Source organism: Euleptes europaea, chromosome 14, assembly GCF_029931775.1.
Source record: "Euleptes europaea isolate rEulEur1 chromosome 14, rEulEur1.hap1, whole genome shotgun sequence".
Classification (NCBI taxonomy): Eukaryota; Metazoa; Chordata; class Lepidosauria; order Squamata; family Sphaerodactylidae; genus Euleptes; species Euleptes europaea.
Window position 1 is genome coordinate 49,182,335 of NC_079325.1, and position 27,741 is coordinate 49,210,075.

General features: G+C 45.1%; 1 protein-coding gene across 1 annotated transcript in view; it reads right to left on the bottom strand.

Annotated features, from left to right (window-relative positions):
* Nucleotides 1-27,741, bottom strand: part of COL27A1 (collagen type XXVII alpha 1 chain) — a 349,655-nt gene that overhangs the window by 86,650 nt on the left and 235,264 nt on the right. The window contains exons 32-36 of the mRNA XM_056860156.1: nt 18,099-18,152; nt 11,173-11,226; nt 6,573-6,626; nt 4,311-4,364; nt 750-857 (exon numbers count right to left, since the gene is read on the bottom strand). Coding sequence (XP_056716134.1) covers nt 750-857; nt 4,311-4,364; nt 6,573-6,626; nt 11,173-11,226; nt 18,099-18,152 — 324 coding nt within the window. The remainder of the gene's footprint in view (nt 1-749; nt 858-4,310; nt 4,365-6,572; nt 6,627-11,172; nt 11,227-18,098; nt 18,153-27,741) is intronic.

Genomic DNA, 27,741 nt, shown 5'->3' on the forward strand with positions numbered 1-27,741 from the left:
CCAATTGATTGGAGCTGTATAACTCAATACGGCTTGTATGAGTGTTCTACAGTATGGCTTACACTGGCCCTTGAGAAACGGCTACATCCTTCTGCATGCAGGGTGACATTCCTCTCTGGGGCAGCGTGCCACTTGGCTGGCCTGGGCATGGAAGAGGAGGGCTGGGCACACTTCCCGACAACCAGATTGATCACAGAAAGGCTATTTAAACTATTCATATGAATTCCTGTTCTCAAGAGAGAACCTTCTGCCCTTAACAAAGGCATTTTTGAAAAAACGCAAATTCTGCATCAAGGTAACTCTAACTCTATCTTCCCACAGGGAACTAGGTTCAGCACTGAGGAAGCAAAAATGTGCATCCCCACACCATTTTACATAATTTGTTAACTTTTGTTAATCATAGGTAAGAACTCACACTACTATCACTACAAATCCAGTCTATCCTTGAGTCTATCCTTCCTGTTCTGCTGGTTTTCTACTTGCAGGTGTTGTTGCCTTTAAGAATGGTAATCTGAACAGGTAATCTGTAACTTGTAATCTGAATTGGTCCAGCCCATTCTACCACCTCAGTACTTTGACCACCTCACAATCGGAGAGCAGCCCTTCAGCCCGGTCATATTGAGTTCCTTATCAGGAAAAACTGTACCTATTTAGTGGAGGGGATGTAAAAGGAGCTTCATTTATTGCACACACAAGAACGCAAAGACCAAAAAGTGCAGAGGAAAAAGCAAGCGATTCTGTCAACTTACTCGGACACCTGAGGCTCCGGGATATCCGAGAGGTCCTTCTTTTCCTTTAATGCCTTCTTGACCCTTCTCTCCGTTTTCCCCTTCTGGTCCTGGTTCTCCTTTGTCTCCCTGGAAAAGCAAAATGGTTGAACTGCTTTTTCTGTTCTCCCGCAAAAGCCATACAATCAACAGGTCACTTGAAAGAAATATTAATGCTACAATTGCTGCATAAAAAAGTATTTTAAGAACAACAAAAACAACAATGGAGCAATCTGAAAGGGGGGGAGAAATCCAAGCCTTGGTTTTAAAAAGCTTTTCTTCTGCTCAGAATGAGGAAGCCAGAAGTATTTGAATCCCTGCCTCTTTACACAGTGCTTTGTAATTGGCTGTGAGCGAAACCAAGCTTGCGTGCCCCGCACTTTGCCTTCTGCACAGGGATTTCACCCAGACTTTGCTCAGGGAAGATGGAAGAGTTGGGTGAACGGAGGAATGGGAAGACCCGGACATTGCAAGGGCTGGGCACGAGGTCATCTCTAATGCACGGAAAACTCATGCATAACTCCATGCATAACAACTGATTCAGACTGTGAGCGAAACGTGAGTGAAAGTACTCATGCATAAACAGCTCTATTCGCTATCTATGATATTTTATCTTTCTTCTTCCACTCAGGGTCATATATCTAGTTCTCCTCTGGTCCATGTTATCCTCACAACAACAGTGTGAGGTAGGTTAAGAGAGAGTGACTGGCTCAAGGTCATCCAGTGAGCCTTATGGCAGAGCTGGGATGTGATCCAGGTTTTCCCACACTAACCACTATACCACACTGGCACTCTAGTTTAGCCAGGTTGGAAAGTGGGGGGGGGGGGGCTGAAGCCTTGTTGTGAACAAGTTGTCATGGGTGGCAGCGGAAGGCGGTTTTGATTGCACAAACAGAAAGGTCTCATCTGGTGACGGTGAGGCTCCTGGGCGGGGAAAGGGGTCTATGCAGCCTCCTCCGTTCTCCTAAGGTGGGGCACATCTCCATACTGAAGGAGACAGTCAGGAGGATCAGGCCCCTTCTGTAAACTGACAGGTTATTTAAGAACACCGTAAGAGGCTCAGATAAAATGCATACCACAGAACTAGAAAGTTACAGACAAGCTCCAAAAGATACCGGCATGGCTAAGCTTAAAAGAGTCTATAAGGAGCACAAAAGCTTTCTTGAAGAAAAGAACATTTTGCTTGCAAGGCAGAAAACAAAAAAGGGAGCACAGTCCAGCAACATAAACATATTCTGGCAACAAGGCAAAACAAAGGAGGAACTGGAAAAGCAAACGGCTGAAGATATAAACAAAACCAGTAAAGCCTTATTTAAATGCATCCGAAGGATGAAACTCTCCAGGGAGGAAGTAGGACCATTAGATGACAAAGGTGCGAAAGGAGCAGAGGTTTATATAATGATGGATGAAGTAAAGAAAGCACACAAAGAGACTTTTCCCTCTTGCTGTCATAACTCTGGGTCACCCAACAAAAGGGATTGGCAGTAGGGTCAGGGCAGAGAACCAAAAGGTCTTCTTCAATGGTGCATTATTAGGGGAACTCACTGCATCTAGGTGTGGTGATGGTCTCTGGTTTAGAGAGGTTTGAAAAGAGATGATATGAGAGCCTGCCGGGAATCACAGAGAGGGGGAGGAGGGTACATGATTGGGAATTTTTCTCCCAGCACAAATCTCCTCCTCTAGGATGCTTAGAAATGACATGAAGAAAGGGTGGATCCCAGAGGGTGCTACTTGGCTCAAACTAGCAATTTGACCTTGCCTCCAAGGCTGAACACCTGCATGCTGGACATCCCAGGGTTGCTGAAAGGATCTCAGGTAGCATGTGTTGGGAAAGACATTCCTCTTCCTTTCTTTTTTTAATTTAATATTTTCAAAAACAAACATAACAATGGTTCTTATAGGTTATCCGGGCTGTGTAACCGTGGTCTTGGTATTTTCTTTCCTGACATTTCGCCAGCAGCTGTGGCCGGCATCTTCAGAGGAGTAACACTGAAGGACAGTGTCTCTCAGTGTCAAGTGTGTAGGAAGAGTAATATATAGTCAGAAGGGGGTTGGGTTGAGCTGAATCATTGTCCTGCAAAAAGCAGGACAATGATTCAGCTCAACCCAACCCCTTTCTGACTATATATTACTCTTCCTACACACTTGACACTGAGAGACACTGTCCTTCAGTGTTACTCCTCTGAAGATGCCGGCCACAGCTGCTGGCGAAACGTCAGGAAAAATACCAAGACCACGATTACACAGCCCGGATAACCTACAAGAACCAATGAACTCTGACCGTGAAAGCCTTCGACAAAACATAACAATCTCAATTGTTCAAATACATACAGTGTGAACAATCTTTCAGGGAGTTCGTTTTGAATTGATTACTCATATCATCCTGGACATTTATTTAATCGATTATCTACCTGAATCCTTTATTTAAGTTTCCACTACTTTACAAGCTATCAAAGAAATAGTTAATATTTAATACTTAAAACAATTCATATTCCCCCATTCTATACTTCACTTTTATTCATATGCTGTTCCAAGCTTAACTATTTCATGTACACAGTATCTCTGCTGCCTTAGTATTAATATTCTTTATTACTCTGCCTTTACCCTTTCTTTACTAAATTCTAGTTTCTACTTTATATAATCAAAATAAAATTCCCATTTCTTCTGGAATTCTTCTATCGTTCTGCCATTCACCAAGTTGGAAAGTTTGGCCATCCCTGCATATTCTGCCATTTTATCTTGCCATTTCTCCACTTCTGGAATTTCTTCTTGTTTCCGGGTTGTTGCCAATACTAAGGAAGTAATTTCTCTTTCTGAAAGCCACTGACAATAATACCCTTCTGGAAGGACCAATGGTACAAGGTAAATTCTTTGTTAGATGTCACTGCACCCTTATAATGGGCCAGAACTCAGCATTAGAGAATCTGTTTTGGAAGGGCCCAGGTTCAGTCTCTGGTATCTCCAGTTAAAGGGTTTCACAAGTAGCAGTTCTTAGGATTCTCTCTAGTATCAGAGCATGCCTATCATATTAGGTGCTGTGGAACACAAGCAGGATGCTGCTGTGGTTGTCTTTTTTATGGGCTCCCTAAAGGCACCTGGTTGGCTACTGTGCGAACAGACTGCTGGACATGATGGGCCTTGGTCTGATCCAGCAGGGCTTTTCTTACGTTCTTGACTTTCCCTGCTTGAGACCCTGGAGAACTGCTGCCAGAGTAGACCATACTGGATGGACAAAATGTTTGATCTGGTATACAGCACCTTCATGTCACTGGAGGGAGTATATCCATAGCTTGGGGCTGAGCACATGATTTGCATGCAGAAGATCGCAGGGTAACTTGAAGGATCTCAAGCAACACATGTTGGGAAGCTTTACCTGAATCTCTGAAGAGCTGTCAAAGATCAGTGGACAGTTTCTGAGCTAGATGGACCCAAGGTCTAACTCAGTACATGATTTCTATTTTAAGCTCCTCCCAGAGAAAGAAGATCCGTAGGAAGTGAGATGGAGCTGTTTCCTGTAAAATTATGAAAACTGCTGCAGCTTACCTTAAGTCCATCTGGTCCAAGTGGGCCGCTGTCACCTTCCAGGCCTGGCTCCCCCTACAAAAACACACACAGACGGGTTGTTAAAACCTCCATTACCTGCAGCAGGACTTGAACGGGAGTCCCAGGTCTTCCTAGGCTGGCTCTCAGACACTTAGCAAGCAAAGGAGAAGAAGTTGTCAATGTGAGCAGCTAAAACGAAGCTACATTTCCAGTCTTTGGCTCATAGCAACTTCCAAGAAGTTGACAGTTGCTGCCAGTTTTGCTACAGTCATCTGAAGGCCTAAAAAATGAGCTAGGCCAACCAAGATGGCAAAAGATAAGGGTGTGCCATCTCTTTACACGTTTGTAAGTTTCCCTGTTACTTCCATACACCCCAGCATCATGCAGATAATCTATTTGTAAATAGTTCATGGTAGTGCACAATAGTGTCTGTTGTGCTTCTGCCGAAACACAGTGTTTTGGTGAGGCACAACAGTCATAGGAATTTCAAGGGATATTAAAAGAATTACAGTACCATTAGCAAAATTGGGGGGAGGGGGAGGGTGTCCTTCATTAGGATGAATCTGAAAATGTAGGTAAGGCGCATGACCTCCTCTTTCCAACTCCCAACGGGCTCAGCTAGAACCTCCTGCCCTGCAAGGCAGCAATGTAATAGTAGATCCAACTATATCACTTCAGATGACAGGTGGGGAAATCACAGGGTTGTTGTATTTAATGCTCCCCTTTGCAAAACAACTCCCTTCAAGCAGAATGCTAGCACGTCCGTTGCAGCTATTCCTGCTTCCCTTCTCCCTAATGAGCTACTTCCTCATCTTTATTGCATTCGCACACACACAAAGGCCATAGCAACAATACAGAATAAGGTGGAAATTCCACCAAAATAAAATTTAAAATAGTGAAATAATTTAAAGAATTACACACTTTCCAGAGAGTGTTAAAATACAAATTCACCATTGAAATATATATCTAATAACAGGAAAGAAATACCATACAATCCAGAGACAAACAAAAGATGACAAGTGAACCAGAGTGGAGCAGTCACAGGTCAGACATACTATGGTCAGCATGCCCCATCGTCTTTTAATCCTTCATGATGGCGGCAGCAAATCTTGCAATTTGGAAAGTAATGAATTTGCCTCAGTCTTTCAGTAATATACCATATTTTTCCATCTATAAGACGCCCCCATGTATAAGATGACCCCTATTTTTTAAAGGTAAACTGAAGGGAAAAAAGGGGTCGTCTTATACATGGGGGTGTCTTAAGCTCTCTTTCTCTGCCTGTCTGCTGACAGGCAGAGAAAGAGAGCTAGTAGCCAAAGAGTCTTGTCCCCTTGCAAGATGGCATCCGGCGTTCAACCCGGTCGCCACCCCCCGAGGGGGGCGGCGCCAACCGGTTTGAACGCCCGACGCCAGTGGCCAGGGGACAAGACTCTTCCCCTCTCTCTCTTTCTCCACGTAACAGCTGTTAGGCGGAGAAAGAGAGAGAGGGGAAGAGCTTGTCCCTTGGCCGGCCAGCGTCGGGCATTTAAACCGGCTGGTTTAAATGCCTGACGCTCTTCCCCTCGCTCTCTTTCTCCGCCTAACAGCCACCTTCCGTGTATAAGATGACCCCCCCTAATTTGGGGGCTATTTCTTAAAGAAAAAAGGTCGTCTTATACACGGAAAAATATGGTAACTAATTTATCCTGATCTGACCTTCCCGGGAAGCGGGATATTGTGGTCCGCAAAAAATCTATGACATTCAGCCTCATATCTTGGACATTGGAACGGGACGTGGGATAGATCCTCGATAGACTTTTGATCACAGGAGCAGCGTGTGCTGAGGGGAGCATTCTAAACACCTGTGGCCTGAAGTGATATAGTCCTCTTTAGTGACATAGTCCTCTCTGTAGTTCAGGATACTACTACCTCATTCTTCTGCAATTGCACGCCAGGCATCACTAGGCTGGGAGCATTAGGATAAATTCTGCTTGGGACAGACTTCAATTGTTAATAACCGAAGTGTCTAAGTATGCCACATTTTTCTTTCAGTCACAGAACAACACATGAAAAAGAGTTTCCTAAAAGTTGCAGCCACTTTTTCATTGTTTACTTCAATCACAGATTCCACTTCATTCACTCAATACAGTTGTAAACAATGAAAAAGTGGCTGCTTCCATCACAGATTCCACTTCATTCACTCAATACATTTTGGAGACTTTACCTGGACTATAAATGGCCTTTTGAAGTTTACGCAATTGAGGAAACGGCATTTTTGCTTACCCTTTGACCAATGAGGCCTTGTTCTCCAGGGACCCCGAGTGGTCCAAGATCACCCTATCAAAAACACAGAAAGAGATGTGATTTTTTTTCGGCAGCTTTTGAACAGAGAAGAAATGTTAAAAGGTTAAAGAAATGAGCAACTGTATGAAATAGGGTTGTCTGATCTATCAAGGCTGACACTTCATGACTCTATTAGAGGAGCTTTAGAGATAACGGATGGAATCTAACATACTGGGGCAGAGCTTGATGGACTTTACTCATTTTAGCCCAACATTTCCAAAGCATATTTTCTCCACCCTGGAACGCACACAGGCGGTCTAGAAAGGAGCCCCAATAAGTTGCCTAGAGACCAAAGCTTCTTAATCTGTGGGTCGCGACCCCACATGGGGTCGTGTAACTGAATGTGGAGGTCGTGAAAAATTTGGCAACAGTAAAATGTTTCTTTATGATTTATTATCAAGAAATGTTTGATTTGTATACCTACTTTATATACCTATATACCTGGTGTCGCATAAAAATTTCTTGGGCGAAAAGGGGTTGAGAGTGGAAAAAGTTTAAGAAGCTCTGGCCTAGACTCAAGCGCTGTAGATCTTAGATCCTTATTGCAAGTAGCAACACACAGATTGGCTCTTTAGGATCATCTGATCCCCAGCTAGGGTTGCCAACCTCCGGGTAGTGAAATCCCTAAGGAAATCAATGTCAGTACACAGCCACAAAGCGTTTTAAATATACGCAACTGTTTAGTTATAATACAGTATGAAACATCAATATGCGTAACACTATCTTCAATTATAAGTCCTGAACAACAGAAAGCCTAAGTACGTTGGTAATGTGAGGCTTCACAATATAGTATAACAAAATTAATACAACATTTTGTTTTAGAACATCAGAACCCTTAGGGAATAATTCATAGAGCGGCAGTAAAAGTCCATGAGGATGCACTAAGAGCCGCTGAAAGCCAAACTGTACTAGTTGAAAGCGCTCGATGTCGCGGTCAGCTGATTGTGCGCTGACCAATCCAGACATCCAAATCCCGTTACTGCTGAACAAGCTGATGCTGCAAACGCTAGCTATACACAGCTATGCGTTAATTTTAATGCATGAAAGCACATGAAGATAGTAACAAGTTCCCGGTTGTTTTTTCCTTATTTCGCGTTGAAGTTCAACTTGCTTCATCAGACTGTGCAATTATTTCTGACTGCAATTTTGCAGTTCATAAGAATGACCCAGGTAGAAGCTGGAGATCTCCTGCTATTATGACTGATCTTCAGCCGATAGAGATCAATTCACCTGGAAAAAATGGCCGCTTTGGCAGTTGGACTCTATGGCATTGAAGTTCCTCCCCTCTCCAAACCCTGCCCTCCTCAGGCACTGCCCCAAAAAACCTCCCACCAGTGGCAAAGAGGGACCTGGCAACCCTATCCCCAGCACTAGCTGAACTTCTTTTTTTTTTTACTTCCTACACTTTCCCATGTAGCCCTGTGGCATAGAGTGGTAAGCTGCAGTACTGCAGTCCTACCTCTGTTCACGACCTGAGTTCGATCCCAACGGAAGTTGGTTTCAGGTAGCCGGCTCAAAGTTGACTCTGCCTTCCATCCTTGCGAGGTCGGTAAAATGAGTACCCAGCTTGCTGGGAGTAGGGAAGATGACTGGGGAAGGCACTGGCAAACCACCCCGTAAACAAAGTCTGCCTAGGAAACGTCAGGATGTGACGTCACCCCATGGGTCAGGAATGACCCGGTGCTTACACAGGGGACCTTTACCTTTACACTTCCCTGCCTTAACCAGTGTTACAGGGAATCAGCGCCTGACCTCTGGTATAAAGATGTACAAATATGATCCTTTTTAATTTCATTTTTTTGTATGTTGTCATTGTGGACTTTTTTATTTCACTCATTTTCATTTGCTGGTGCTCCTGATTCATTTGAGTTTTTTAAACACCATTGTATGCCATTTATATGAAATTATGCAATAACAATAGGGTTGCCAACCTCCAGGTGGGATCTGGAGACCTCCCAGAATTACAACTGATCTCCAGACTACTGAGATCAGTTCCCCTGGAGAAAATAGCAGCTTTGGAGGTAGACCTTATGGCATCACATCCCTGCTGATCTTCTTTCCTAGGCTCTACCCCCAGATCTCCAGGAATTTCCCATCCTAGAGATGGCAGCTCTAAATAACATTAAAAACTGTGTAAAGATGATAAAAATTCAGTGCACACAAAAAAGAAGCAGCGGTTCAATTTACACAAGGCAAAGGCAACAAAAATGAAATGAAGATTTCGGAATCAAAACAGTACAGCTGTGAAATTTGGTAACATCCTTGTTTTGGGACTTCCTGCTTAGGTTCTGTGGTGCCAGGCTAGGATTGCCAACAACCTGGGGGACAGACAGATACTGCCCCCTTAAAAGAGGTTTAATGTGTGGAAATGGACAGCAGAAGCTTTTCATGACACAACATTATCTGCTAAATAACATCACAGTAAGCCTCTACGAAAGCAGCAGGACATCCCTCCCCCATGCTGTTAGCAACTTTATGCCAGATGCTGCCACCTAAAACAGGTACTTCCTATTGTGGGATTCACGACGGTTTCTGTCTTGGCATGAAAATAACCCATCCTGCTACTGCATCTGGACAAACAAAAATCAGACTACAGACTCAATCTTTCCAAATATTCAGAAGTGGAACAACCAGCCATCCTGATTCAGAAAACTGATGACCCACAGACTCATTGCTGTGAGAGCCTTCCTGTATTCAGTCTCAGTATAAGCTACGGAATACCTTCAGGCATTTCCTTTCAGGGCTGTCAAACCTAGTCTATCTGGGTAAAAGTAGTAGGACAACTGGTTTATGCACACACAAGTAGTGATGTATCCAAAGTTCGGAAAGGGACCACTGCTAATTAGGGTTGCCAGCTCTGGGTTGGGAAATACCTGGAGATTTTGGGGGTGGAGTCTGAGGAGGGCGGTGTTTGGACAGGGGAAGGGCTTCAATGCCATAGAGTCCAGTTGCCAAAGTGGCCATTTTCTCCAGGGGAACTTATTTCTTATCGCCTCGAGAACAGTTGTAATAGTGGGAGATCTCCAGCCAACACCTGGAGGTTGGCAACCCTACTGCTAATAGAGAAACTTAAAGTTGTGCTTCTCTCAATTGCATTATGATCTGAGCCCACAACTTCAGTTAAGTTTGGATTCAACCTGTAACAGGCTTGTTCCCACACATCCAAGAGGCAAAAGAATCCAGATCTACAAGGTCTCTGCTCTTGCCAGACGGTTTTCCTTGCTGATCTCCTCACAGCTCTCCCCAGTCTCTGCTGTTGCAAGAGTAAATCTGGGGACTGGAGAGAGGGAAGCATACTGGCTGGAAGGCCCAATGGGAAGCTCCCAATGGTGGGCCAATATTCCAAGTCTTCTAAATGCCTGAGCCTTTTTCCCCCTGAGAGTTCTCAAAGACAAGTAGATAAAACCAAGCTAATTACAAACGAATGCAGTGAACTTTCCACTAATAGCCCCAATATTCCCAGTTTGATATTTCATTGCTGGGATGTTCTCTCAAGTGACACAAGCTTCCTTGCAGAAGACTAGGAATAACAACACATTTGTGATAAATTAGCATTCCTTGAGCGAACCCGATTGACGGAGGAAGGCCTTCCAGTGAACACAACCATCCGTTTTCCTGCTCGCGACAGGAGCATGCTCCCTGTGAGTCCCGCTGATGGGAATAGTGGCAGATCTAGGCGAATCAGTAGGGTTTTGTTCCTGGAGAAGATTAACTAGGTTGCCAGCCGGCTGGCGGATACACTGGAGCTGAAATCTTAGAGGGGTACCAAGGGTCCAAAAATACAGTAGCTCCGACAATGTGTCAGAAGGTTTGCCAAGGCTAACAGAGCCATGGGGTAAGAAGGGGGGGCAGTCAAAGAGGAAACAGAATTTAATCCCCAAATAAGTTCTCTGACATACGCTCTGTAGCAGCCCTTTGGAGACAAGTGCCAACAGCCTGCTGAGCCAATGAGAAAGAGAAAAAAAACCAACCCTTCTTTTAAGACTTCAGGAGGGGAGGAGATATATCCAGCCACAAAAATTCTCAAGGTTCATCAAACGTTGGGGAGGGGCCCTGGCTCAGTGGTAGAGCATCTGCTTGGCATGCAGAAGGTCCCAGGTTCAATCCCCGGCATCTCCAGTTAAAGGGACTAGGAAAGTAGGTGATGTGAAAGACCTCTACCTGAGACCCTGGAGAGCCGCTGCCAGTCTGAGGAGGGCGGGGTTTGGGGAGGGGAGGGACTTCAATGCCATAGAGTCCAATTGCCAAAGCGGCCATTTTCTCCAGGGGAACTGATCTCTACTGGCTGGAGATCAGTTGTCATAGCGGGAGATCTCCAGCTAGTATCTGGAGGTTGGCAATCCTGTGTGGGTGTGAGCCTGCACCCAGAATTATCGAACTCTGGAAACCGATCCAAACTGCCTAATAATGCTCCATGCCTTCCCTCCACCCTCAGTCAAACACAGCTGGAGGCTGTATGGAAACAAAAGCCACCATTCTCTCCCTGGTCTGCCATAGGAATGGCCTGGGGGTGTGGGGTGGAGTTGTTTGCATCTTTTACCTTCATCCCTGGTTCACCTGGAAGGCCACGTTGCCCTGCAGAGCCAGGAGGTCCCTGGAGAGGGGGTGAAATTAAGAGCATTGTTAGCTAAACAGAGACCAAGATCAAAGCTGGAGTTTGCATAGCAAAGCAGTTAGGGGAGAGAGGAGTGATGGTATAATTATTTCCCTGGCTGGGTTTTACGATAAGCAAAGAGCCCATCTTTCTTCTCCATTACGCGCCTTCCTGTCCGCTCTCCTCTGCACTTGCTATCCCTTTCAACTCCTCCTCACTCCATTTTCCCATGCTTTTTGTTCCCCAGGCCTGCCACAGCCTCTCTCCCTTCGCCAGCATCCTGCCTCTCCTGTAACCCCTGTCTGATTCCTTCAACAGACCTTTTCCTGAACCACACTAACCTGAACCTTATCTGCATTTCCATTACCACCCATCTCTTGTCTAGTTAGCCACATGACTCAATTGTCAGACTAACACTAACTCCTAGGGTTGCCAACTTCCAGGTGGTGTTTGGAGATCTCCTGCTATTACAACTTACATCTCCAGGTGACAGAGATCAGTTCCCCTGGAAAAATGGCCACTTTGGCCATTGGACGCTATGGCATGGGTCCCTCTCCTCTCCAAATCCCACCCTCCTCAGGATCCACCCCCAAAATCTCTAGGTAATTCCCAACCCGGAGCTGGCAACCCTACTAACTCCAGGCATTTGTCAGGAGCCGAACTTTGGGCAGGAGCAGACCTTGGTCATATATAGTTTGATCCATGGGCCAAAACAGAATTAGCTTGCCTGAAGCTGATCAGAACCCAGATTGATAATGCCTTGTGTGATGAATTCATGCAACCTCCCTCTCACCCCAGCTAGGCGTAGGATGCAAACAAAGTGCTATCTTTCCCAATGATTCAACAGGGTACAAACAAAGGCCCCCAACAGACCTACTTGGTACAAGCAAAAGAACACAAGAGTGAAGAATAAGCATTCTGTAAAGCCAAATAAGCATTCTGTAAAGAACGAAAGGAAAGGGCCATGGCAAAATTAACGTGAGGCTTCTCAAGCTCCGCCCTCTCCTCCATCAATATTATTTAATATCAGCTGCAACTACATCTTGATAGCCATGCTGAAAACATCCAGGGCCTTTTCAGATGACTGATTTTTTGAACACAGCTAGGGGGAGGGTATCCAAATTATTTCCCATGGACTTAGAGCCTTAGAGAACCAGCGTGGTGCAGTGGTTAAGAGCGGTAGTTTGGAGCGGTGGACTCTAATCTGGAGAACCAGGTTTGTTTCCCCACTCCTCCACGTGAGCAGCGGATGCTAATCCGGCAAACCGAGTTGGTTTCCCCACTCCTACACATGAAGCCAGCTGGGTGACCTTGGGCTAGTCACAGTTCTCTTAGAGCTCTCTCATGCCCACCTACCTCACAGGGTGTCTGTTGTGGGGAGGGGAAGGGAAGGAGATTGTAAGCCCGTTTGATTCTTCCTTAAGTTATTCTTCCTTAAATCAGCATATAAAAACCAACTCTTCTTCTTTTGCAAGGAAGCTGCATTGTTCCTAGCAATAAACCACTACCTTTTACCGTTAGGGAAGTGGGATCCCCTTTCCACCTCCAGCAAGTTCTTACATCTCTTCTTTCCCCCACAGCACTAAAGCATGGATCAAAAATAACATCCGTGATTTTTTTTAAACCCTGTCTCCACAGATCATTTGGCAAGCTCTTTCACCTTTCAAAACCTTTCAGAAGCACTGTAACACATTTGGTTATTTTCATATATATTTTATATTCTTCTAGATCTTTATATGGAGGGAAGGCAGCATGGTACAGCCCGATCTCATCAGATCTCGGAAGCTAAGCAGGGTCAACCCTGGTTAGTATTTGGATGGGAGACCACCAAGGAAGTCCAGGGTTGCTGTGCAGAGGAAGGCACTGGCAAACCACCTCTGTTAGTCTCCTGCCATGAAAACCCCATAAGTCGCCATGAAAACCCCAAGTCGCCATAAGTCAGCTGCGACTTGACAGCACTTTACACACACACACACACACTATCTATCTATCTATCTATCTATCTATCTATCTATCTATCTATCTATCTATCTATCTATCTATCTATCTATCTATCTATCTAGGTTGGCAACCCTACCACTAAGGTAACGAGAGAGAGAGATGGGGGGAATATTGACAAGAAGGGGAGGGGGTAGAAAGAAAGCAGGCTGTCAGAGAAAGAGAGGGAAAATTAGAGAGGACTGGGGTACGCTGACAGAGAAAGGGAGGGGGAGATTGATGGAGATGGTGTGGGAGGCAAAAGAGAGAGGGGGCAGGTTGCCATATAAGGGGAGGGGCGAAAGGGGAGCAGAGATAGAGAGGAGATATCTCAAATTTGAAAATTCAGGCTTTGAGTTGATTATGCATGCCGTTTCCGACTGTCAGAGGTCCCCTCGCTGTCCCCCTGCATTTCCCCGCATTATTTCCACATTTTCAAATTTGAAATAAAACAGATCTCTGAAAATGAGGGCAAAACTCAAGGAAACGCAGGGGGAGAGCGAGGCAACCTCTGACAGTCGGAAACGGCATGCATAATCAACACAAAGACCCAAAGTCGTCGGAGGGGTGACGGTGAGTGAAACAGCCGTGCATAAAAGTCCAAGGCTCTGCTCACGACCTGAGTTCGATCCCGACAGAAGTCGGTTTCAAGTAGCCGGCTCAAGATTGACTCAGCCTTCCATCCTTCCAAGGTCGGTAAAATGAGTACCCAGCTTGCTGGGGGTAAAGTCTAGATGGCTGGGGTAGCCAATGGCAAACCACCCCATAAAACATAGTCTGCCTAGTAAATGTCGTGATGTCATGTCACCCCATGGGTCAATAATGACCAGGTGCTTGCATAGGGGACTACCTTTGCCTTTACCTAGCAGGCCTTACTTTAGGCAAGGAGAGGTTACTCCATCGCTGGGGAGAAAAGATGTATTGCACATTGTTATTGTTGCCAGCTCCGAGTTGGAAAATATCTGGAGATTTTGGGGGTGAAACCTGAAAAGGGTGGGGTTTGGGGAGGGGAGGGACCTTAGCAAGATATAATGCCATAAAGCCCATCTTCCAAGGCAGCCATTTTCTCTAGGTGAACTGATCTCTGTTGCCTGGAAAACAGTTGTAAAGCGGCAGATCTCCAGCCACCACCTGGAAATTGGAAATCCTACACATTGTGGCTATCATTGGGGGTGGAGTGGGAGGAGATCCTGCTTTTTATAATGTTCAACAGCTGACCAAAGTGTTCTTCTTTGTCCGTGGCTGCTGCCCAAAAGACTTTCCTCTGGCAGAGATGTGCCATATGGTGGGGACTGGGGAGAAACATTTTTAAAGTCTCATTTGTATGTACCACTCTAAATGGGAAGAACATCTGCGCACCAGAACCACATGGCCCATCTGCAGTTTTCTTTCTTTAAAATATTTGCAGATCTCTTCTCTCAGCCTGCTGTTCCCCGAGGGTGTTTACACAAGAACACCACCACCAAAACTTCATTTGCAGGATAAAACACCCATTCACTATATGGATACCTCCTTTCTTCCACCAGGAAACTCAAGGCAGAATGCTGAGGATTCCCAAGGGGTTTCCATCCAGCACCGATCAGACCCAGACCAGTAATTTTGCAGCATCATGTGCCTTCCCAACCACACCATAGGCCTAAAATGTCCCCAGTAAAATGCAGCCTTTTAATGGGATCAGCACACACAAAAATGAGAAACCAATCATATCAGAAGTGACTCAGCCAAATATTGGAGAGGGGAGGGGTATAAGGCTAGAGAGCCAGCTGGGTGTAGTGGTTAAGGGTGTACTTTGATCTGGTGAATTGGGTTTGTTTCCCCATTCCTCCACATGAAGCCAGCTGAGTGATCTTGAGTTAGTCACACTCTCTCAGCCCCACCTACCTCACAGGGCGTCTGTTGTGGGGAAGGGAAGGGGATTGTAGGCCAGTTTGATTCTTCCTTAAGTGGTAGAGAAAGTCGGCATATAAAAACCAACTCTTCTTCTTCTGTACTGTATTAGAATTTTAAGACCAACTCCCTGTGTGGTGATTAGTATGTCAGACTAGGTCTAGAAAACCTGGGTGCAAATTTCTACTCATACATGTAATTCACTGGGTGACTCGCCTGTTTTGTGAGGATAAAGGGGAGAACTGTATATGCCAACCTTAGCTCCTCGGAGGAAGGACGGTATAAAAAAACCCTCTGGGGACAAGGTAGCCCAAGGCTCACCACATTCCATGTGTCTTGTGTTGTTTTTGGAAGCTCTGCTCAAGGTGCCCTCCAACATTTTACAGAAGAAAATAGGCCCGCACCTGTAGCACTGGGGCATACATAAGGGTACAAGGTCCATAGGTCAGTGGTAGATCACCTGCTTGGCATGCAAAAGGTCCCAGGTTGAATCCCTGCAATCCTCTAGGTCAAAGGCACAGGAAGAAGGGGATGTGAAAGACCTCTACCTGAGACCCTTGAGAGACACTCCCAATCTGAGTAGACAACACTGACCTAACAATCCAATGGTCTGACTCAGAAGAAAGCTTCACATGATCCTGTATATCCAACCAAATTCTAATGGCAAGGATCACTGACCAATACCTCCCCCCCACCCCACAAACACACGGTTGAATGAGACCCGTGCCCTGTGGGATTTAGCTCAGTTCTGCAAGGCATGTAAGATGGAGATGTTCTGCCACACTTATGGTTGAGGGCAGCAACAGTTACCATCTGAAGCTGGCCTCCCCTCTCCCTCCCTGTTTCTTCCCTTTTCCTATTCCCATTTTCTGCCCCTTCCCTGTTCCACCTCCTGCCTCCTGAGGTATGACATCTAGAGATGGTTGACCAGCCACCAAAGGAACATCACTCCAGTAGGAATTTATATGGTGCCATTCAGATAGATAAGGCGCCATTCAGATAGCGTGGTGTAGTGGTTAAGAGCGGTGGTTTGGAGTGGTGGAGTCTGATCTGGAGAACCGGGTTTGATTCTCCACTCCTCCACATGAGCGGCGGAGGCTAATCAGGTGAACTGGATTTGTTTCCCCACTCCTACACACGAAGCCAGCTGGGTGACCTTGAGCAAGTCACATTCAGCTGCACCTACCTCACAGGGTGTCTGTTGTGGGGAGGGGAAGGGAAGGTAATTGTAAGCCGGTTTGAGTCTCCCTTAAGTGGTAGAGAAAGTTGGCATATAAAAACCAACTCTTCTTCTTCTATATTATTATATGCAGCATTGTTTTATTCAAATGTTTTAAAATTATTATGTATCTTATTATCATTGTTTATATGTTTGCAATGTATACTTGATGTTAACCACCCTGAGCCTGGTACTGCCGGTATAAGCCAGGATATAAATAAAATATAAATAAACAAAATAAAAATATAATATAAATAAAATTTATTATTATTATCATCATTATCATTATTACTCTACTCTGTTAATGTTTATCCCTCAACTCTACCTTAGCTTGTCCTGCAGAGTATTAAAAGCCAAGCAGGTGACTTGTTTTTAAGTTCAGGCTCCCCACTTTCTTCAAACAGAAAGATGGAGTATAAAGTTCTCCAAATAAACTAACAGCAACAAAAAGTGGCCTATGGTTTTTAAAAATGCCTAAATGACGGAACTTCTGAATACTAAATCTCCTCCTCCTCTGTCTTGATAGCTGAGAACCCAGCAGGCATTCCTGCTGGGCTGCTGCGGTCTGCTATCTTGCATTATAGCCATGGGCAACATGGAAGGAAATGCATTCCTCAGTAAAGGTATTTCCTGTGAGGGGATTTTTTTCCCTTCTTTTTGGCCTGCGCAGCGATCTTTGGGCGTCACTATCTGGAGAGAGCTGCACGAAGACGGAAGCAGCAAATTAGCAGCGGTCACGGCGGTTCACAACGAGGTGACTAAAGTGCCTGCACAACGGACCGGCGAGTCCCAGACCGAGGGAAGCTGCCTACATTCCCCAGAATTCCTGAGTACTAAGGAGGGAACAGGTAGCTGTGGTGTCAAATTCTGCTGGGGTCCTATACAAGGGGGTTTCTGCCTTTGTTTCTCCTTTCCTCGCACCATCATTGGCAGTGTGGTATCGTGATCGGCCCAGGACTGGGCAGACCTGGATTCAAATCCCCAGTCTGCCATGAAGCACGATGGGTAAGCTTGCCAGGCCCCGCAGCTCAACTGGCAGGAGCTTTGCGGGGCCGCGGCGGCCTGGCGCAGCACGCGCACGCACCCCACGCAATGCACCTATGTCACTTCTGGGTCTACCCGGAAGCGACACGGACGCTCTAGTGATCCTGGCTGAAACTATAGAGTTTAGCCGAGATTGCCAGAGCGTCTGCATTGCTTCCGTGTAAACCCAGAAGTGACGCACACGGGCACCATCTCCTTCCCTTCGCCCCACAACAGACACCTTGTGCGGTAGGTGAGGCTGAGAGAACTCGAAGAGAACTGTGACTAGCCCAAGGTCACCCAGCAGGCTTCATGTGTAGGAGTGGGGAAACCAACCCGGTTCACCAGATTAGAGTCCATCGCTCATGTGGAGAAGTGGGGAATCAAACCCAGTTCTTCAGATTAGAGTCCACCACTCTTAACCACTACACCACACTGGCTCAGCGTGGTGAGCCAAGACTATTGCAACATTGCACAAGGCTTGCCAAAAGCCACCCAAGGGAACTTATTGCCAAGCTGAGATTTCAGACTGGGTATTTCCTGGCTCATGATTCACCTTCTTCACTAGCTCCCACTGTCTAAAAATGTAATGCTGGAAATCACCACAGTTAGGAGAACTGCCTTGCTGCTTCCTGCAATCGCCAGAGGGATGCCTAGTTAACACAATATGGAGGAGGAAAGATCCATGTATGGGATAAAAATGTAAGCAACAGATAAAACTGGAGCATCGCAAAGATGACACAAAGAGAAAAAAGTCATACTCTACCTTATGTCCAATTTCTCCCAGAGGCCCGGCTGGACCTCGAGCTCCCTGAGGCCCCTGAAAGACAGACACACAAAGTACAGAACATGAGAAGGGTCTTGCTGGATAAGGCCAAAGGTCCACCTAGGCAGGCCATCCTTCTTCTAAAACTGGCCAGTAGCTACTTCCAAGGAAGTCCTCAACAAGGGCATGAAAGCCAGCAACTGATATTTAGAGTTACACTGCCCCTCACCATAGAGTCACCGGTTAGCTATTGTGGTTCACAGACTTATTGTCTGTGAATTTGTCTAGCCCTCTTTTTAAATCAGCACATCTTTTGACTAGAAGTGTAATTTAATTCTGTGTTTTGTGGTTTCTTTCTACAGGACTTCTGCAGACAGAGAGTGAAGAATGAGATTGAGAGAGGAGAAAAAGCATGTGGGGAAAGGGTTAAGCATCCTGTCCCTCCACTACTTCTCTACTCCAAGTAGCAACTTTCCAAAGCTGCTTTTTCTTTGTTAAAAAAAAATGCAGTTTGGGGTCTTCTACGAATATCTTGTGAAATTTCTAGCTACGCCTTCAGGGAATACCTCACACTTGTATGGACTTTATCCACAAACTTGTACTCATTGTGTGAGAGGCAGTTTCTATTTAGTTAGACGATTTCTGATGCATTTTTCAACAACATTCCCAAAAAGTGGAGGTTCTAAAAATATATGAATAAAATCACCAATATAAACAGAAGATGGAAGGTAAAACCATACCTGACCAGCAAACCATTATCTACAAGCAATGAGTACTACAGAGTTAAAGTAGACAAGACTGGAAGATATATGTCCAGATCTTCCCAGCGTTGTAGAAATTAAACTGCAGCTGTGTGAAGCCCCAGATCAGATCAGATCAGGACTCCACGGGGGAAGAAGGAAGGGTTTAACCAAACCCTACACAGTTTCACGCATTCAAATTTCTCTTCCCCCCACTCCCAGATACGTACTGTTGTTATCCTTGAAAGGAAAAAAAAGATCCCCCAGCATCACTGGAAAAGACAGTCATGCTAGAAAAAGCTGAGGGCAGCAGGAAAAGAGGAAGACCCAACAAGATATGGATTGACCCAATAAAGGAAGCCACAGTCTTCAATTTGCAAGATCTGAGCAAGGCTGTCAAAGACAGGACATTTTGGAGGACTTTCATTCATAGGGTCGCCATGACTCGGAAGCGACTTGACAGCACGTAACACACACACACAGCATCTTAGCTTCATGGTCCTTCCATCACCAACGGCACGAATACACAGGGGCATATTTAAGACCCATTTCAAAACAGCCAGGTTCCAAATCCCAGGAGGTAAACTGGGCGTCGCAGACTGGAGGTCATCGTAGACAGTATGAAAGCGGCCACCAGTCAGATCACAGGTGGAACTACCAGCAAACAATCTCCAGGCGGAGGAGAGGAATATATGGGAGAAGGCTGTGGCTCAGTGGTAGAGCATCTGCTTGGCATGCAGAAGGTGAACACATGAAGTTGCCTTATACTGAATCAGACCCTTGGTCCATCAAAGTCAGTATTGTCCACTCAGACTGGCAGCAGCTCTCCAGGGTCTCAGGCGGAGGTCTTTCTTATCACCTACCGGCCTAGTCCCTTTAACTGGAGATGCCGGGGACTGAACCTGGGGCCCTTCTGCATGCCAAGCAGATGCGCTACTACTGATCCACGGCCCCCGCCCCTTCCTCAAAGGGTGTGCATGTAAGCCTTCTAGATCAGACTTTACCCCCACCCCATAGGTTTAATCCCCAGCATCTCCAGTTAAAGTGACTAGGCAAGTAGGTGATGTGAAAGACCCCTGCCTGAGACCCTGGAGAGCCGCTGCCGGTCTGAGGAGACAATACTGACTTTGATGGACCATCAATATAAGGCAGCTTCATGTGTTCAAGGCCATCTCCTAAATCTCCCAAGCCCCAGCTATGAAAGGCTTCTAAAGCCCTGTATTGTTCCTGGCTCTGCTGCTTTCCTTCCCAAACCAGACCTGCCAGAGCCTGTCATCACCCTTTAGGAAGAAGCTTCAGACTTTTGTGTTCTTGGACAGACTTCCGCTGAACTAAGCTCGCAGCGAGCTGATGATTTTATTGGGCCTGGTGGTGTATTTCATGGTACTCCTGGTACTGCAATCGTTTTTGTTTTTATGTCATGTTTTTATACAATTCTACCACATGCAGACACACAAACACAACTTCTATTGTTCAAGCAGCTGCCGGTGGAACTCCCCTTTCAATCAATCCAAGGAATCTTTTATTGAGCGAAGGGGGTACTCCCAAATCCTCCAGTCTGTTGTAAAATCATAGAGTTGGAAGGGTCCATGCAGGCCATCTAGTCCAACCCCCTGCTCAATGCAGGATCGGCCTAGAGCATCCCTGACATGTACTTGTCCAGCCTCTGCTTAAAGGGTGCCAGTGAGGGGGAGCTCACCACCTCCCTAGGTTGCTGATTTTGAACAACTCTTACTGTCGAACAACTCTTATTGTAAAAAAAAAAAATCCTAATATTCAGCTGGTAACTTTCCTCCCCATGGCGCAGAGTGGTAAGCTGCAGTACTGCAGTCCAAGCTCTGCTCACGACCTGAGTTCGATCCCTACGGAAGTTGGTTTCAGGTAGCTGGCTCAAGGTTGGCTCTGCCTTCCATCCTTCTGAGGTTGGTAAAATGAGTACCCAGCTTGCTGGGGGTAAAGGGAAGATGACTGGGGAAGGCACTGGCAAACCACCCCATAAAAAAGTCTGCCTAGGAAACGTCAGGATGTGACGTCACCCCATGGGTCAGGAATGACCCAGTGCTTGCACAGGGGACCTTTACCTTTTTAACTTTCCTCCCACACTTTAAACCCATTATTGCGAGTCCTATCCTCTGCTGGCAACAGGAACAGCTCCCTGCCCTCCTCAAAGTGACAACCCTTCAAATACTTAAAGAGAGCAACCATGTCCCCCCTCAACATGCTATTCTCCAGACTAAACATTCCCAACTCTATCACCCTTTCCTCACAGGGCTTGGTCTACAGGCCCCTGATGATCCTTGTCGCTCTCCTCTGCACCTGCTCCATTCTGTCCACATCCTTTTTGAAGTGGGGCCTCCAGAACTGCACACACCACTCCAGGTGTGGCCTGACCAATGCAGTGTACAGTGGACTATGACATCTTGTGATTTGGATGTTATGGCTCTGTTGTTGCACCCCAAGATCTCATTAGCTTTTTCTGTCGCTGCATCACACTGGCTGCTCATATTTAACTTAACGGTCCAAGCATACCCCAAGATCCTGTTCACACACACTGCTGCTTAGAAATTGTAAGCGTGGGTAGCTCTATGGTCATCTTCCCGATTGGCACTGCAAATTTCTCTTCTTTCCAGGTCAACTAAGTGAGAGGGATCAACTCCCAGGCATTCCTACCTACTTATTTTTTTATTTCTCTCTTTCTTGAAGGAGCTCAGATAGGGTTGCCAACCTCCTGGTAGTGGCTGGAGATCTCCTGCTATTACAACTGATACAAACTGATCTGTGTCGCCTGCAGATTACAACTGATCAGTTTGCATGGAGAAAATGGCTGCTTTGAAAGGTGAACTCTACGGCATTATACCCCACTGAAGTCCCTCCCCCTCCCCAAACCCTACCCTCAGACTCCACCCCCAAAATCTCCAGGTATATCTCAGTCTGGAGCTTGTGTGGCTTGGCTTGCCCTCTCATTGATGCTATCAACAGGTCAAGTCTCAAGTTCTAAGAAGAAAAATGTGCTATCTTCAGCCTTCAGTATTAACCAAAGTGTTGGGGACTATGTGTAGAATAAATTTCAGCTCTCCCGATCATGTGGAATATTCTAACCATTTGGATCTTCCCATTAATGAATGTTATCAGCATTTCACTTTAAAAAAAACTGTTTGTTTCTTTGTGATGTTCTTGTAAAAGGAAATTGGGATATGATTAGAGATGCTTCCATAATGTATAACATCTGGAATTTCCCCCCCAGGATTCTGGCACTCCAAATAACCTGATCTTCTTTCCAAACTGGAACTAATACATTACTTTTTCCCCTTTTTGTTCTGTTTTTCATTTTCAAATTCTGCCGCACATTATGCACAGGTTGCCCCAGTTTTCAGTCCATACAGTCTCTTATTTTCCTATGCTGCCAATGTGCAAAACACTGCCCCAAAGCAATCTGGGAGCCACTGTATGAACAACTAGCTCAAAATTCTTTTTGTACAGTGTTTTACCAATGCACATGAGCACAACCACCAACACACTAACAAACTGGAACTAATACATTACTTTTCCCCCTTTTTGTTCTGTTTTTCATTTTCAAATTCTGCAGCATATTATGCACAGGTTGCCCCAGCTTCCAGTCCATACAGTCTCTTATTTTCCTATGTTGCCAATGTGCAAAACACTGCCCCAAAGCAATCTTGGAGCCACTGTACGAACTAGCTCAAAATTCTTTTTGTACAGTGTTTTACCAATGCTCATGAGCACAACCACTAACACACTACAGAAAAACAATCTTGATAGAATTATCCATTTGTATGTCTATCAAGGCTGCTTTGTTTGGCAGCATTTTATCAATCAGTGAAAGATGCAAATTAAATGAAGATGCTGAAACCTACAAGCAACTGTGCATGCTCCAGCTGCAGAATTAATTTCAGATATGCTCCCAATTAAGTAAGAATTAAGGGAAATGGAATTCAAGGGAAATGGAAGGAAGCATTGAATTCCAGAACAATAAAAGAATGGCACAAGGAAACTCTTCTCATTCCTACACATGATGCACACGTGAAATAAACACCAGAGTAACTCCGCCTCCAGCAGCTCTATGGGAGGACCAGGATATTCACAGAACATCTTTGATACTGCCCTGGTTTCACTTGGAGGGCAATCAACCTACATCCTCAAAGTACTAAATGGCAGGAATGGGACTTCCTTGAATGTGAGCTGTTCGGAAAAGAAAGAAAATTTAGTACTGGGAAGACGAAGGAGGAGGAGGAGAAGGAGAAGGAAAAAAAAGAAGGAAAAGAAGGAGGAGGAGGAGGAGAAGAAGGAGGAGTTGGTTTTTATATTCTGACTTTATCTACCACTTAAGGAAGAATCAAACTGGCTTAAAATTTCCTTCCCTTCCTCTCCCCACAACAGACACCCTGCGAGGTAGGTGGGGCTGAGAGAGCTCTAAGAGAGCTGTGACTAGCCCAAGGTCACCCAGCTGGCTTCATGTGTAGGAGTGGGGAAACCAACCCCATTCACCAGATTGGCATCTGTTCATGTGGAGTGGGGAATCAAACCCGGTTCTCCAGATTAGAGTCCACTGCTCCAAACCACCACTCTTGACCACTACACCACGCTGGATTAAGACCGGGGCAGGGGGATGGAGAAGGCTGTGTGAGGTACTTGCCGGGTCTCCTGGAGGACCTTTTGCTCCTTGGGGTCCAGAATGTCCTTGGATACCCTGCGTGAGATGAGACAACAGTGAGTCAGAGGGCCAGAGGGCATGTGACTTCTCATCCCTCCCTGCCGTATCACTGGCATCTCGTAAATACTTTAGATAAAAAGCCACACAGCTAAAAAGTACTGGGAGGGGGAATGCACCCATCAGGGGAAAACCCAACAGGAATAATTACATTTTAAAGTGATATACTAAGGATATACCTGTTCAATATCAAAAAACAATATCTGACTATGACTGCAAAAATGTGTTATGCAGAGCATTTGAAAGTTGCAGCAGCTCCTTCCATCCCTGAATGGCAAAATAAAATATACAGGCACGCTGCGATATCTAAATTACCTTATTTCAGAATACGTTACAAAAAAGAGGAAACACTGCAAGGGTGGAAGCATCATGCAATGTTGCCAGTCTTCTGGCCTGGCTACCCCCTCCTCCTCTTGGGGAGTCCGTGCTCAGCAGTGGCTCATAATCTCTTCAAATTTTATTGCCAAAAGGGATTTTGTTTTACATAAAAGAAGACCGACAAACATACCGACATAAGTAAGGTGGTATGGAACGCCACCATGATAGGAAAGCTAGAAAGAAGGAATTGCCTTCCTTTGTGCCAAAGACCCCAAATTCAGTCCCTGATATCACCAGGTAAGAGAATCTCAGGGCCAAACAACCTGAGAGGTTTTTTTAATGAATCTGGTCCAGGTTCTGTTGAAAAAGCCTGGCCCTCAAGAAGCGGGATAGACTGATGCTCTGGAAAGTGGCTGTTGGTCAGAGAAAGACTGTGCTAGATGACTTGTGGCCTGAGGTTGTAACAAAGCTTCTTATTTTCATATATGCCCTCCAATCTGGCTGCCTTCTACTGACACAAGCCAATTGTCTATCTAGTTCAGCCCACAACAAAAAGGGGGGGGCTTAACCCTAAAAACTGAAGAATTAAGTACCCTAAGGTCAAGAAACCGCATACAAAAGGGCCAAAATGAATACAAATAATGATCTTATGAAAATGTATTGATTTATTACAATAAAAATCCACATTTCTCTTCCATTTATCTTTCAGAACACCATTTTAGACTCAATCATAAAGGCTGGTATACTGACATATATTTTTCATGTAATTGAATTCTGTATTTTATGTATGTATAAGTAAAGGTCCCCTGAGCAAGCACCGGGTCATTCCTGACCCATGGGGTGACGTCACAACCTGACGTTTACTAGGCAGACTTTGTTTGAGGAGTGGTTTGCCAGTGCCTTCCCCAATCATCTTCCCTTTACCCCCAGCAAGGTGGGTACTCATTTTACCAACCTCGGAAGGATGGAAGGCTGAGTCAACTTTGAGCCGGCTACCTGAAACCAATTTCTGTTGGGATCGAACTCAGGTCGTGAGCAGAGCTTGGACTGCAGTACTGCAGCTTACCACTCTGCGCCACGGGGCTCTTCATTATTTTTTTTTAATGTATGTAAACCACTAAAAAAGGCCCCACGGCCAAGAAGCGTATGGCCAAACCTTTGGTTTAAATGTTTGGTTGTTATTTTTGTGTCCATTTGTGTTATATATTCATATGTCCAATAGAAATATAGAGGCTACATTAGGGCCTTAGACAAGCAGTGGATTTTTATTGTAATAAATATATTAGATACATTTTCATAAGATCATTCATACTTAGTATTCATTTTGGCCCTTTTGTATGTGCTTTGATTGTGGGATCCTGCATGGCAGGGGGTTGGATGGCCCTTGTGGTCTCTTCCAACCTTGTGAACTTGTATGTAGTTTTTTGACCTTAGGGTACTTAATTCTATCTAGTTCAGCACCACCAACTCAGCCTCTCCAAAGTCTCAGGCAAAGATCTTTCACAGCCCTGCTTACCCACTAATCTGTACACATGTCAACTTATATAGCATCATATCTTTGGCCCACCTAGTGAACTTTCCAACACCTGCTGTCTGAGATCTTTCCACTGGATGTACCAGAGATTAAAATCAAACATGAGCCAGTCAACTGTTCATATTTTACTGAACTGTGAATTCTATAGGGATCTCATAAATCACCTAATATTGCCTCTGCTGTCGAGGTTCCCTGGATACACTAGCAGCCACTCCAGTCATGATAGTGTTTTAATGGTGAATTTTCACATACAGTGGCAAAGTTTTGCTGTATTGCTACCAGAATACGGAGATCGATGTTGCAATGTGAAACAGCTTGCTAATTATATTATTGTACGATTGTGTACTATTGTGATTGGGGTTTTAAAAATTGTTATGCTGGTGAATGACTGTATTTAATAAATCTCCCAGGGATTAAAAGTAGAACTTTATGCATGCAGAGAATGTGCTCTATCACTGAGCCACAGCCGAGCAAACATAGGAAGCCTTACGCCAAGCCATGCCATTGGTCCACACAGCTCGGCTTCAACTATCCTGACCAACAGCAGCTCTCCAGGATCTCCGGCAGAGAAAGATCTTCTCCAGCCTTGCTACCTTGAACTGGATATGCCAGAGACTGAGCCTGGGACCTTCTGCAGGCAAAGCATGTGCTCCACCACCTGAGCCAAGGCCCCGCCCCCTTCTTTCATTGAAGGGTGAGAAAGCAAACGTATTCAGTTTTCAAAGATGACAGACCAGTTAATTTGTCATACTAATCAGTCATTGTCTGTATATATTGTGTCACAGAATCTATGCTAATATTCCAGTTGTGGAATAAGATTTTAATTGTAAAACAATTCTTGATAAAGGACTATCCAGGTGATACAGAACTAGAACCAAGAACTTACGGGGAAGCCGCGGGGTCCCATCTCTCCCATCTCTCCTATCTTTCCCTGAAAATACAGTTTCAGTCATGAGTTCAAAACCTGCTGGAAGTCCAACTCAAGAAGCTGTTAGGAAATCCATTAAGGAAGATCATGCAAGCTTTCTACAGTTCAAAAATTCTGCTGTTTCACAGAATTTGCCCAAGAATGCATAAAGACAGGCTTGTCCCAGGGACATTTCATGTGAAATTCCAGAAGATTGCTGAAGGGGGACAGAAAGAATCCTGTATAAAGGACCCAGGCTTAGGATAGGTTTTGGAAAGGTAAAAAAACCCGCCAGTATGAAACACACAGACAGTAACAGTCAACCCAAAATGCTGTTATTATGCCAATAAAGGTTTATGTATGCAACTGTCAACCCTCTCCTGTTTCATTGTGTATATAGGATGACCCACCCACGTATAAGCCACATGAGAGAATCTGAATGGGAGATCTCGTAAATCTAGATTCATTAAATTTTGCATAGGTGTTCCAAGGGACCTTGGAATTTTCATGTCCATGCCTGGCAGACACAGGGGAGCCTTGAAGAATTATGGGTGCACTTCTGCCACAATCCCAAAATTATAGCATCATGGACCATGGCACTCCCCCTCCCCCCTCCCCGAATCCACTGTCTATGGTTAATTTTCTTTTAGTTAGTGAAGGGAGGACTGTTCTCTCTCTCTTGCTGGTATTCAGCTTCTCAAAGTTCATGAAGTCTGAGAGATCAATCTTAAAATCGAATCCCTAGGGAACGGAAAAGGATGGAATCCTACATGGAACAGAGCTAAGGGGGATCCTATAGTTCACACATAAAGGTCTGTTGGCTCAACTTCACCCCCCCACCTCCACTCCCCAAAGAAGATATGTACTTTTATCTGAATTCATCCCAGATTATTTCCCCTCTGTATAGGAGCAAGATTCAGTAGCACTGTAAAGTCCAAAAAGATTTCTGCATATCCTGTCTGACAACGCTCCATACAAGTTTATCCAATTAAATGTTTTATTTAGCTTCGTTGCTTTTATTCTAAATCCTATTAATTGTTTAAAACTTTTAAGAATTACGGGGAGGTGGGGGAAGAAGTGGATTTGTGATGTCACAAGGACTAGCCAATCAACACTGTGCACAGCTGGCTTTGGCTGGAAACAAGCAGTATTGGACATTTCTAAGCTTATGGAAGACTGAATATGTGACCGGATGTGTATGTGTGTGTAAGGGTAGATCCACGGTGGGTTGACCCTTCTGATTATGAATAGGTATGCTCAAAGAGTGCTTAAATTTAATGATACCAATTAGCATTACCATGCATGGCTCCCAACTGTACTATTGCCTAAATATGGCGCAAAAAGTACCCTCTTATTTACAGTCACAGATCTTCCGGGAAGGGATGGGACAAGGATGGATTTTCAAAGGTAAATTT